Raw genomic sequence first — 13,941 nt, forward strand, 5'->3', positions numbered from 1 at the left:
AACAGTAATTCAGATCCCCGACTAAATTGTAAAAATTGAAAGTGTGATTCCTGGGTTGGAAACCATCCCTATAAAAAGGATCTGGGAATTTTGTTGATTATTAGCTTGAAAGTCGATCCACGTGATAAGAGTTCTTAAAGTGTTCAGTCAGTATAAGAGTGCAATGATATCAAACAATCTCAAACTAGGGAAGGCCATAAAAAAGTCATTTGGTCCTCTCACTGATCCAGTGCTTGAAAGATGGAACTTTGCATGAGGCAGACATACATGCTTGTGTTCAATTCCACCCTCCCCTAACATTGTGACCTTGGGCAAGTTACTTAACTTTTCTTATTTTGCTCAGTGAAAAAAAGCTTATTGAGCATTGTTTACTTAATGAGGTGAGTGTAAGAATTATGTAAAATCAATCCTTTTAAAAATTTTTTTAAATGTTTATTTACTTTTGAGAGAGAAAGAGCATGAGCAAGGGAGGGGCAGAAAGGGATAGAGACACTGAATCTGAAGCAGGCTCCAGGCTCTGAGCTGTCAGCACAGAGCCTGATGCAACATGGGGCTTGAACTCACCAACCATAGGATAAGATCATGACCTGAGCCACAGTAGGAGGCTTAACTGAGTCACCCAGGTGCCCCTATGTAAAACCAATCTTAAGCATCTAATCAAAAATTTGTACCACACTGGAGCTTAATAAGTGCTAATAGTTGTTGTAAGAACACAGTCTCAGGTAGCAATGGTCTATGCTTGAACTCTTCTGCAGATGGGAACATCGCCTTTCCCTTAGAATCTCTTTCTTCACCTTGGAATCCCTTGCATGTTTGAGCAGCTCTAACTATTGAAAGTTCTTCCTTGATTCCCTAATTCTCTTGCACAGGAAAGTGTCTCAGACATAGGCTTTTAATGGCAAAGTAAACCATACAGTTATACTATCACCTTTCTTTACCATCCAACACTCTATAGTTTGAGAACATTTCATTTTCTCAATTTTTCTTTGAGTGTGTTGTCCAGGACAGAACTCACTATCCCAGTCAGGATTTGAGCAACAAAGAGTCTGATGTCTCCTTTATTTTGAAATCTGCATTTCTTTTAATTCAATTTAAATCATAATGTAGTTTTGTGAACAACTAACTCATAGTAGGCTATTTTCTGAAAACAATTTTACGCAATTTGCACATGTTAAAGCACAAATATGCTTTTGGTACTGATATACTTAGATTTTTTTGACTCAATGTAGAGCCTTACATTTATATTTACCAAAATTAACCATTTAGTTCTTGCTTATGATTCTAACATAATTAAAGTCCTGTTGAAATTTGTTTTTCTTACCCACATTTGTTATCCTTTCCAGCATCTATCATCAGCTACTTTGTTGCTTATAACTTCCACATCACCTACCAAGCCCAGAAAATACATTGTCTAGGACACAGTGCAGAATAAAGATCTTTGGTGGGCCATAAAAAACATCTGCAGTCTTTCAATAGCAATTCTTAATCATCATCCTTTAGATAGAGTTGTTCAATTACTGAGCTAACTATAACCTTCCATTCAATTTATATTATTTTATTTTTTCAAAAGCCCTCGCATTTTACTTTGTCATTATGACATTAGCCATGCTATCTAATTTTTTACTATGTTTATTTATATTTATTTGGGAGGGGGCAGCATAGAGGTGGAGAGGAGAGAATCCCAAGCAGGCTCTGCACTGTCAGCACAGACCCTGATGTGAGGCTCAATTGCATGAAATGTGAAATCATGACCTGAGCCAAAATCAAGAGTTGGACACTTAACTGACAGCCACCCAGGCACCCCAATCATACTATCTATTTTGAAGAGTGTTTTGGTTCTTGGAAGCATGATTTAAGGAAGACACTGACAAAATCAAGAACATGTAGAGGAGAAGAAGTAAGATTGTAGGATATCTGAAGCTGATGTTGTGAAATAAAGTAGTGATATTTATTTTCACATATGGTTTTGAGATTCTCATTTATTTTATATTATCTGGCCTGAAAAAGAGAAAATAAGGAATTAGTTCTCTCCATGGTTCTATGGAGAAGGAAATAAATTTGATCCCTGATGTTCCAGATTAAAAAAAAAACAAACAAATATCAGTGGATAAAAGTTATTAGGTTGCAGATTTGATGTTCATTGTTATAAGGATATTTGCGAAAGTGGATCCATCTACCACAAAATTGGCTGACTTTGGAGCTAGTAAGTTCTCCTTACTTTGAGATATTTGATGCCCAACTAGGAAACTAGGGATTTCTTTGCATTCTAACATATTGGCCTGTTGAGCTCTGATGTCTTTCAAACTTTAAGAATCTAAGTCTCTATATTCAGATTTAGACTCCGGTAGACAGAATTACCATGGTATCAAAAGTCGGAATTTTATTTGCAAATATCTTCTCCCATTTGGTGGGTTGTCTTTTTGTTTTATTTTGTTGATGGTTTCCTTCACTGTGAAAAAGTTTTTGAATAGTAGTATAGTTTTGGTATAGTTTAATTTTGCTTTTGTTTCCCTTACCTGAGGAGACATGTCTAGAAAAATGTCTACAGCTAATGTCAAAGAGATTGCTGCCTGTGTTTTCTTCTAGGAATTTTGTGGTTCCAGGTGTCACATTTAGGTCTTTATTCCATTTTGAGTTTATTTTTGGGTATGGTGTAAGATGGTGGTCCAGTTTCATTCTTTTGCATGTAGCTGTCGAGTTTTCCCAGAACCATTTGTTGAAGAGACTGTCTTTTGTCCCATTGTATATTCTTGCCTCTTTTGTTGTAGATTAATGGGCCATATAATTATTGGTTTATTTCTGGGATCTTTATTCTGTTCTATTGATTTATGTGTCTATTTTTGTATCAATATCATACTGTCTTGATCACCACAACTTTGTAGTGTATCTTGAAATCTGAGATTGTGGTTCCTTCAGCCCCATTCTTTCTCAAGATGGCTTTGGTTATTTGGAGTCTTCTGCACAGTGAAGGAAACCATAAACAAAACAAAAAGGCAGCCTACTGAACGGAAGAGTATATTTACAAATGATATACCTGATAAGGGTTAATAATCAAAATATATAAAGAACTCGTACAACTCAACACCAAAAAAACAAGTGATCTAATTGAAAAATGGGCAGTAGGCCCAAATAGACATTTTTCCAAAGGGGATATACAGATGGCCAATAGACACATGAAAAAATTCTCAACATCACTGGTAATCAGAGAAATGCAAATCAAAACCAAATGAGACATCACCTTATACGTGTCAGAATGACTAAAATTAAAAAGATAAGGAACAACAAGTGTTGGCCAGGTTGTGGATAAAAAGGAAACCTTAGGCACTATTGGTGAGAATGTAAATTGGTACAGCCACTTTGAAAAATCATATGGTGGTTCCTCAAAAAATTAAAAATAGAATTACTGGGATGCCTGGGTGGCTCAATCAGTTAAGCATCTGACTCTTGATTTGGGCTCAGGGCGTGATCTCACAATTTGTGAGTTTGAGCCCTGTGGCAGGCTCAGTGCTGATGGTGGGGAGTCTGCTTGGGATTCTGTCTCTCCTTCTCTCTCTGCCCTTCCCCTGCTCCCATGTGTGGGCTCCCTCTTTCAAAATAAATAAACTTTAAAAAAATAAATAAATAAAAACAGAATTACCATATATGACCCTGTAATTCCACTACTGGGTATTTATCCAAAGAAAACAAAAACACTAATTCAAAAAGATCTATGCACCCCAAATGAAAACTACAATGAGATATCACCTCACACCTGTTAGTATGGCTAAAATCAACAACATAAGCACCAGCAGGTGTTGGTGAGCTTGCCAAGAAAGGAGAACCCTCTTGCATTGTTGGTGGGAATGCAAACTGGTGCAGCCACTCTGGAAAACAGTATGGAGTTTCCTCAAAAAGTTAAAAATAGAACTACCTTATGATCCAGCAATTATACTACTAGATATTTACCAAAGGATACAAAAATATGAATTCAAAGGGACACATGTACCCTGATGTTTATAGCAGCATTATCTACAATAGCTAAATTATAGAAACAGCCCAAATGTCCATTGGCTGTTGAACGGACAAAGAAGATATAGTATATATGTAATGGGATATTACTTAGCCATTTCTTGCCAAAGAAATTTCAAGCCAATCTTGCCAATTTCCAAGCTAGTTTCAAGCCAAATCTTGCCATTTGCAACAACATGGATGGAGCTAGAGACTATTTTTTTTTTAAGTAGGCTTCAAGCCCAGTGCAGAGCCCAGTGCTGGGCTTGAATTCATGACAATGATCTCAAGACCTAAGCTGAGATCAAGAGTCCAATGCTTAACCAACTGAGCCACCAGTCATCCCAGAGCTGGATGGTATTATGCTAAGTGAAATAAGTCAGAGAAGGACAAATACCATGTGATTTCACTCATCTGAAGGATTTAAGAAACAAAACAAATGAACAAAGGGAAAAAGAGAGAGGCAAACCAAGAAACAGACTCTTCACTATAGAGAACAAACTGATGGTTACCAGAGTGGAGGTGGGTGAAAGGATGTGCTTAAAAGGTGATGGAGATTAAGGAGTACACTTGTTGTGATGAGCTCTGGATGTGGTATGTAAGTGCTGAATCATTAAATTCTACAGTTAAAACTAATGTTACACTGTATGTGAACTAACAGGAATTTAAATAAAAACTTTAAAAGAAGAAACTAAAACAAAAAAGGTATATACACCCCTATGTTTTATTGCAACATTATTTACGATAGCCAGGATATGGAAGCAACTTAAGTGTCCACTGATAAATGAATAGATAAGAAAGATTTGATATATATTAATATATACATATATGTACATATATGTGTGTTTATATATATGTGTGTGTATGTGTGTGTATGCATACATATATGTGTGTGTGTGTGTATATATATATATGCATATATATATATATGCATATATATATATATATATATATATATATATATATATATATACATACATACATGGTGGTTGCCAGAGGGGAGAGGTATTGAGGGATGGAGAAAATATGGAATAAATAAGTCACAGGAATAAAAGCAAGCATAGGAAATATAGCCAATGGTATTATAATAGCGTTGTATGGTGCCAGATGGTAGCTACATTTGTGGTAAGCATAGCATAATATAAAGAAGTTGAATCACCATGTTATACACCTGAAATTAATGTGACATTTGTGTCAACTATACTCCAAAAAAGCCACCAAAGCCTGTGAGGACATGACAAATGAATGCTAGGATAAGGACTACTACCCTCACTGACTTTGCAAATATGTATGCAACTATAACACATTAGAAAAAAGCCTGAAAGAAAATTTTCTCATTTACCTCGGTAATATTGGGGGACGTTGGTTATTAATCAGAACATAATACTCAGTTTTTTAGCAGTAGTGAGGGCCAACTTACAGTCAATAACTTACTTCTTAAAGCAGTGTGCTGCGGTGATTAGCCATGTATTACTAATCAAGGTGGCCCCACACTGATGTATGTTATTTCGCTGAAGGGAAGCTTGCCATGGCCAGGCAGCCTTGGCTGCAATGTCTCCAGACATTATTCTGTTGACTATTAATGGAACAACTCGTTTACCACAACCTGTAAGAGATAAAATCACTAAGTTATAAGAAATATCTCCATAGTCTTTGATTCAGAGTACCTAATAGAGTACTAGAATGCAATATTTGCATCTATCATTATGTAAACATGTACAATATTAACACCTATCCTCTGTGTTTCCTGATATGCTGATGTTTTGCTCATCCCTGCATTTATAGATGTGGATATATATATTGCCTACTAAAGTTATGTTAAACTACAAAGGGTTGACATATCACAAAGTTATGTTTCCTGAAGACTTATGGTATCAATTATCTAGATATCCTGGGAGCTCCTACTATAATTTTTGCTTCCCAGTTTCAGATGATCCAGCGTGTTACTTTGACACATTTTTACACAGTAAAAGTACAAGTTTTTATCTGTAGAACTCACCAGACAAGTAATTGCCCATTTGCTGAAACTCCTTCTCCCATACATTTTTCTGTATGACTAGTTCCTAAGGTGTGCATGGGTTAACATATAATGACCAGTTTCTTACTCTTCTGGGTGAAGAGTTCCATGTTTCCACACAAACATCCCATTCACTATTGGTGGGACTAAATATGTACTCTATTATGTGCATCAGATCAGAGATTACTTTGCTGCTTAAGTTCCTAAGAATTAAGCCTGTTTAGAACATGATGCTAATAAGGAAAATATAGTAGATTCAATTCTTGTTCCAACTAATTGGGTATCACAAAAGAAAACTCATTTTACTGATACTGACTACACTCCATTGTGGCCAGTCATTGTAGAAATCTCCACCATTCTGCCACTACTCTAGTTTAGACAACCATTTTTCTCATCTGGAGGGTTGCAACAGCTTCCCAGCTCATCGCCCTGCCTCTAGTCCTGCTCTTCTAATCCATTCTCTATACTGAAATCTGAGTGAGTGACTTCCCACTGCCCTCCAAATGAAATTGAAATGTTTCAGCATCATTCTGGTCCTTGATCACTATTAATCATATCCATTTCCCATGCTCCCCACCCCCCATTCTATGTTCCAGTTACACTGACATTTTTCAATTACAATAAATGACCATGTTCCTGCGTTTCTAATGACATTTTTACATACTGCTCCCCCTGGCAAGGACACTCATCCCACTTGTCACTTGACTCATGGTCTCTCCTGTCTTAGGGATCACTTTCTGACTCTATGAGACCAGGTTAAGCTGACTCTGTGATTGCACTCTCATAGCACTGTGCACTTTCTCTGTTGTAGCATTTATCACCCTATTTTAACATTTCCTGATTTATTTATATTTTCCCCTACCTTTGAACTCTTAATTTTAGAGGGGGGATCTTGTCTTATTCATAGTGGTATTCACTTTCTGGCACTAGGTAGATGTGAAAAAGATATTTGTTGAACGAATAAATGAATGAATGAATGAATGAATGAATACATATAGTTTGTTTGTAAGACACAGAAACAAATGCATGAATGCTTTTGCTCAAAGTCATCACCACTTTGATTAAATCTTTCAAAATTTAGGCCATAGTGATATGAAGGGAGTGAGTGGAGCTGGTGTCAATCATGAAAATGAACATAATAAGCACATTTTATAGCTCAGTCACAAATAATGGAGTCTATTTCCTCCCCATTTATCACTTTCTCATTACTTCCTTTCTCAACAGAAAGAACATTTCATAGCATTTTTCAAAATTAGAAAAGCAAGCCCATTTATTCCAAGCCAGAAATACATAGTTTATTCAAATTGCCCCCAAATTCCTACCATGTAAAATGTTTTTCTTGAACATGATGTAAAGATTGGTTTCAGAGCTAGAAAAAAAATACTTGTTTATTGTCCAATTGTTATTGTCTTCCAAAGAAAATGTATGACATGGCTGGGAAATTATGAGCTAATATTTGAAGATATTTTCTCTTCTGATGTGGAAATTGAACTTTTCTTAATAAGCTAACTAGACTTACATGCTTGGACAGTTAGCTTTCCTGTTGATGAGCTCATTGCTGAAAAACAAAAGAGAACATAGAATGATAATATGATATTCTCTCAGTTGGTCTCAATAACCAGAAATTACCAGAGGATATTGACTATGTATGGATTCTAGACAGTTGAACAAATATTCAGGAGAATGGCTACCCAATAAAACAGGATATGTATACAATTTTTATAGATATTTGTAGGCAACCTCTAATTAGGTGGGTAAATCCTCAAGCAGTGGGTGATTAAGGCACAAACAGTGGATGATTAAAATTCATAAATTGTGTTAATACAGAACAGTTGTTTTCTAATTGTGCAGGATAAAACCTCTTTGGATTTCATTTCAGGGGTGAAGTGAAATGGGGAAAGAGGCAGCAAGTAGACAGGATCTCCAGGCTCAAATCCAGCCTCAGTCAGAACAACTCTGCTTTTATTTCTTCTATTTAAGCTTTCGCATAAGCATTTTTTTGGTCAAAGGGTTTAGGAATGAAAAAATAAACCACCCAAATAAACTATATTGAATAATACTTATAAAACACAGTTTCTAAAGTATCAAAATGATTTTTTTTTCTGAAGAATAAACTTGTGTATTCTTATCCAACATCTGCTAAGTATTAGTAAAGACCAATTATTGGAGAGAATATAAAGTTAAATTCTGTCAATTTCCAACAGTTAGGATTCTGACAAAGGAAACATGAGCATTTAAATTGAAATCAGTGGAAGGTTATATGAAAACTGTGATGATTTTCAAGGTAAAAAGGCTTATGAGCAGAATGAGGATAAAGTATTTTATTTATTTCAACCAGTGAACATAACTAATTTTTACCAAAGAATTTTACTTTTCATGTGTAGGAGAGAAATAAACTAACACCTTAGACATGAGAGTGACCCTCTAACATACTTTGAGTTGAGAGTAATCTAGTAATTAGGGCTCTGCACACTGTAAGTAACATCAGAGGAACTGGAGCACACATGAACCAAATGTGAACAGTGAGCTGCTCTTTCATAACTATGGTGTTTGCAATGCAAAGAAGTTGATTTTAGCTTTGCTTTGACACATTGCATCCCATAAAGGGCCCACACCACGTAGTTTTGTTTTTTCCTGAAAACAAAACAAAACAAAACAAAACAAAACACAGATTCTTGACAAATGACAGATAATCTTGGGCTGCAGATAATCTTATTTCTAGACTTGGTTTAGAATTTTGGCAGTTTTCCATTCATTGGGAATCCCCCAGATTGAGTGTTCCTAGAGAGCAATGATTTTGCCTGTAAAAATTGCCTTGAGGATAATACTGAGCTTTTCACTAAATGGGTTTTCCTACGTGCTAGTAAACACTGATCCTTTTACATTTGGAAATTTTGAAACCATGAAGGTTCTGGCTTATTCTACTACTAATCACATGCATTGTGTACAAAGCACATGTGCAACTTACTAGCTTTCTAAGTGGTAATGGCCTATTTGTTGCATATGTTCTACTTTCTTATATATCCTCATGCTATTTCTATGGTTGTAGGAAGAACAAACATTATTAGTGCAATTTTACTGTTGAGAGAATGGAGGTAAAGTCATGGGCCAATTACTTGGGTGGTCTTGCAGTGACTCAGTGGGATCAAAATAGGTTCTCAATCAGCACACCCTGCCTTTTAATAATTTCTTAGTCATTAAAATAAACTATAGCACACAAACTGACCCTGTGAAAAAACAAAAGGTAGGCAACTGATAACCATTTCATGCTTCATTTCTGGTTTCAGATAGCTCAGGCTTTTAAATTTCTGCCAAATTAACTGGTTATTGGAAATTATAATTGTAACACATCATATAATTTATCAGAATTGCCACTATTTCACAACCTTGATTCATTTGTTTCCCCACCTAACAAAGAAGGTGGATTAAGCCCTTCCCTCCTGGGTTGGGAGAGGTCCCAGGCTTTATTCCCGGAGTAGCTGACTCTTTGTCACTTCAGCAGACTCCTGCCCATCCCATTCCCTCAGATTTTCACTTCCTGGTCAGGTTTCCTCTTGAAGAGTCAGCCAGACCCTTACAAGGGCAGGGCATCCTGTTTCACCTCTGATATTAATCACTTCCTTTGTGCTTCTCTTAAGTCTGGTGTCCATTGGAATTTGTAGAGGAAATTTGCACTTGTCTGCCAGAAGTAGGTGCTTGTGGAAGCAGCTTAATGTACAAGGGTGAACAGGTTTCTGTCTGGCTGGACTCCTCAGAGCCTTTAATATGCTAACGTAAGAGATGAATATCATAGACAGAATTTCTAAGATGCGTTTGACCACAGAACCCTTTTTATATAGAGTCTCTCAAGAAATTAGAGATCTAGACTTGAATCTTATATCATTTTAATTATTAGAGTCCTTACTTTTTTTATCTCTCTTTTATATCTATAAAAGATAAATTTGCCTATTTCATAAGAATATAGAAATTAGATGCTGCACGTGAAGGGCATAGAGAAGGCCTTGATAAAGACTGATTTTCCTGTTCAGAGAAATGATAATGGTATAGTAGAATGGTTCTAATGATTTTTTTCCAGCTCAGTGATTTTTAAAGCATCACTTAAAAGATGGCTTTAGTGGCTACAAAGTTGGTTTATCATATTCCCAAATGCCCATAGGAAAAAACAGAAACTTCATAACTTGACTATATACAGAAACTATCCATATTTTTAAAAGGCAACAAATGACCTCATGTTTTAGGAAGGTCCCACTTAGAAAAGTAGTAGTTGCTAAATGCTTGGTATTTTCACTTGCTTAGTCATGAAGGCAGTGGCTGAGTCAGATTAATTCTCTGTTAGTGGTAAGGTTTCCTTATTTTATGATGAGTACCAGTCAATACCTATAGGATAAACCACTTGACAACTAACTTCAGACATGTTTTCAACAGAGAAAAATAAAACCTTGAAATGTCATATTTTTAACTTGAAATTTTTTTCCATCTAAATTCTAGCTATTATTTGGAAAGGAAATAATGGCAAGTAAGGTTAAGATTAGACATAAAATGGACCTAATAGAAAACTTCACATACCACAGAAGGTGCACCTACTTACCATTAACTTGAACTGAGGAGGCATTTATTGACAAGGCTCTTGTGGTCCTTATCTTCTGATTTAAGATGCTATGGATTTTCTCCTTTATCATGGCTCTTTGCTCAGAAGAGGGGAACTGGAATATCATAATGATATCTACTTTCACACCATCTTCCTCTGGCCTACAACATACAAGAGAAAGGTATTTATTCCAAGAATATATTGGATATCATACTCTTTCCTATACTTAATGCTCCTAAATTATATCTTAATTGCTGCAAATGTCAAGGACTAATCCTCTCACATTGACATTCATCTGTATGTCACTCTCTGACCCAAGGTCATTTCATATGTTGTCTCTTTGAGTTTCCATTATGTTTTTTGTAAATTTCCCCCATTAATTTGAAGGCTTGTTATAGCAGTTGGGTAAGACTCAGATATCAGAAAATATTTTTCTCAGAATCATAAAGTCTGAGAATTGGAAGAAACTTTGGTGGTCTCTTTGGCCAATCGCTCATGTATCTGATACCTAAACCACCTCTACAGCATTCGTGATAAGTGGCCCTCTAATCCCAGTACAGTAATTAAAATGATGGGAAATTTACTTCCCTCAAGAGGCTATTTCTCTTTGGTCAGCTCTGATTTTAAGAGAGTTCTTCATTTTGAGTTGAAATATGTCTTCCTATATCTTCCATTACATTAAGCTTAGGTCTAGTTTGGGACATATATAGAACCTTAATTTTCTCTTCCACATCAAGTATTTGAAGACAACAGCATTCTTGGTTTTGAGTCTTCCCTAGATTACACATGTCCAGTTATTTGAACTTTCTTCATATGAACAAGTTCAAGTCCCTTTACCTGTAGTATTCAGTTTTTCCTCTTAAATTAGGAAAGCCAAACAATTAAAGGTCTTTAAAAAATTGAAATCTATGTATTGATCTGTTATATCTCATATTTTTACACCTAAAAAGACCCAAGCTCTGAAAAGCACTATAGGCCTTATTGTCCCAAATCTTTTGACTAAAAAAAGAGGAAATCATATTGATTTTGAGGCTTTTTATATATTGTGGTCCATTTAGGCTCTAGAATGTGAAGATATAATAACCAGAATTTTATGTCCAATTGTCAAATGTATTCCCTCTTGAATCAAAGGGAAGACCTTGTTTACAAGGTGGAGTTTCTCTGGACACACACAAAAACTTACATAATGATAATGACTATAAATTCAAATGAGTTCACAAGACTGTAATAATATTGCTAAAATGGTATGGCAAATCAGAATTTGAAAATAGAGGATGTGAACTCTAGAAAATTTCAACAAATATGTGCTTTTTATCTCCTAAATATTATACAATTTATCCAATTAATATTATAAAATTCTTCTGGAGGTCACTGGCTATTTAGTAAAGGTATAAGGAACGTGGAATAAGTCTTCCAATAAGGCATTAGTCTATTGGTGATAAAAGTGATTATTTCTTAATATAAATCTCTTTGAATATATACATTTTTAAGAAGATGAGTCATACAGGTCCATAGATTTGTATTTATTATGTGTGTGTTCTGCTACATGCTTTCCAAATAACACAATTGAAACCTCTGAGCTATTTCAGCAATTGATATGAACTTCCCCCTTCTACCATAACAAACAGAAAACTTATTAAAACAGGAACATCTTTTTGTTTGGGCATGCCTCCTGTTACTGGGACTTTGTTACAAGTAAAACTTATGATCCCATTATGTAGCCAACTTGGCCTTCTTATTTTTGAAATGACATGTCTGAAAGAAATAACTTGGTGTATGCAGTGACATGCTGCTGGGTTTTCCCAAGGCCACAGGTTCTGTTAGTCCCAGACCTTATAATCAGCTCATGGGGTTTAAATCCTTGTTCTGTCACTTGGGGAACTTTGAATGTATCACTTAACCTCCCTGCATCTTAGTTTTTACATTTAAAAAATGGTGGCCAGCAGTATATCTCCAAACCACTGTAGAGATGCTATTCATGAGAAATCCTAGGCAAGAGCCAAGCTCACAGAGGCAACAATATGTGAGGAATTCCTATCTCCTTTGCCCTATGTCCCTCCAGGCTGTGACTCCACCTTTGCCCAAATATACATACGTCAGTCTCACTACTTGGTTCTTGATATAATGCTTGTTCAAGGCCGAATCTATAAATATCTCATCCACCTGTTATTACAAGACAGAAACTCTGTGTTAATATTTTATAGTAAGGATATCCCCCTGACTAAATGCTAAAACAATAAAAAGAAGTTTTAACATGAGTAATATTATTTAAACCAGTGGTTCTTAACTCTCACAGTGCAGCAGAATCATTGGCATTTTTTTTCCTTAAGATTATAGATGCTGGAGCCCTTATCTCAGAGTCTTGGTTATAATTGATCTGGAGGGAATCTAGGCATTCATATTTTTAAAAATCTCCCCAGGTGATTCTAATGTGCTGACATAGATATCCAGAATAGAAGATATCTTCCTAAAATTATATAGAAGGTAAAGTAAAAGATATAGAGCCAAGGTGGGACATCCAGGGAAACCTTGAGAGATGGTGGAGAGAACCTTGGTTGAGTACTGGGTTTGAAGCCTATCCTGCCGCTCATGAACTGGGCAACCTTGTAAGTTACCGAACCCAACCTGAGCCTCAGTTTCCAAACTGAGATATTGATACACTGCTCATAGGGTTATAAAGATTAAACACACACAAAAAATGCTAAGTATATTTTGGCAATGGACTTCTGGTGGTTCCCTAGCCGCCATCCTGGTGTTTCAGGTCCCAGATTTCTTTGTAGGTCTTTGGTGGAAAGTATAAAGAGGCATTAGGGATGTGGGAGAGCCAACGATTTTTAAATTGTTTTTGATTGTGGGCCCTAGGGTAAATCAGAGAGGAATAAAGAGTAAGATGGTGTTGAAGATTTAGATTAGAGTTTTATCACTCATTTCATATCACGAAGGAAGAAGAAGATAAGCCTTATTGCACAGAATTTTAATTGCCTGATCTGACATCATGTGGCTGTGGCTTAGCACACCTGGATACTGGATTGCAATATCTCCTGGTGACCACTTGGTGGCAACAGTGTCATCTAAATTTGAGCATTCCATTTCACGTTTGATGAATGTGATGAGCCAAATGTGTAAAAACAATGTCCCAAATCCCTAAGGTGCAAGAAGACCAACTCTCATTTTGAAAAACACAAATATAAATAGAAAAATAAATGGAAATAAATGGAATAAATGGAAAAAATAAATGGAATAAATGGAAAGCTGTTTCAGAGGTCAAGGAACAAGTCATGACTTCCTTAGCACTATCAGGCATTCACAAGTGCTTACCTGGGAAACAAAATACTCCTAATCGCATTTA

At 35.9% G+C, this 13,941-nt stretch overlaps 1 protein-coding gene and 1 long non-coding RNA gene across 2 annotated transcripts in view; one reads left to right on the plus strand and one right to left on the minus strand.

Annotated features, from left to right (window-relative positions):
* The window catches only part of LOC144616046 (uncharacterized), a 218,160-nt gene that overhangs the window by 104,674 nt on the left and 99,545 nt on the right, over positions 1–13,941 (plus strand). The window lies entirely within an intron of this gene.
* TMPRSS11A (transmembrane serine protease 11A) overlaps positions 1–13,941 on the minus strand; it is a 38,732-nt gene that overhangs the window by 8,632 nt on the left and 16,159 nt on the right. The window contains exons 3-5 of the mRNA XM_078445127.1: positions 12,688–12,755; positions 10,593–10,753; positions 5,422–5,593 (exon numbers count right to left, since the gene is read on the minus strand). Coding sequence (XP_078301253.1) covers positions 5,422–5,593; positions 10,593–10,753; positions 12,688–12,755 — 401 coding nt within the window. The remainder of the gene's footprint in view (positions 1–5,421; positions 5,594–10,592; positions 10,754–12,687; positions 12,756–13,941) is intronic.

The sequence above is a fragment of the Panthera onca genome, chromosome B1 (assembly GCF_046562875.1).
Source record: "Panthera onca isolate mPanOnc1 chromosome B1, mPanOnc1 haplotype 2, whole genome shotgun sequence".
Classification (NCBI taxonomy): domain Eukaryota; kingdom Metazoa; phylum Chordata; class Mammalia; order Carnivora; family Felidae; genus Panthera; species Panthera onca.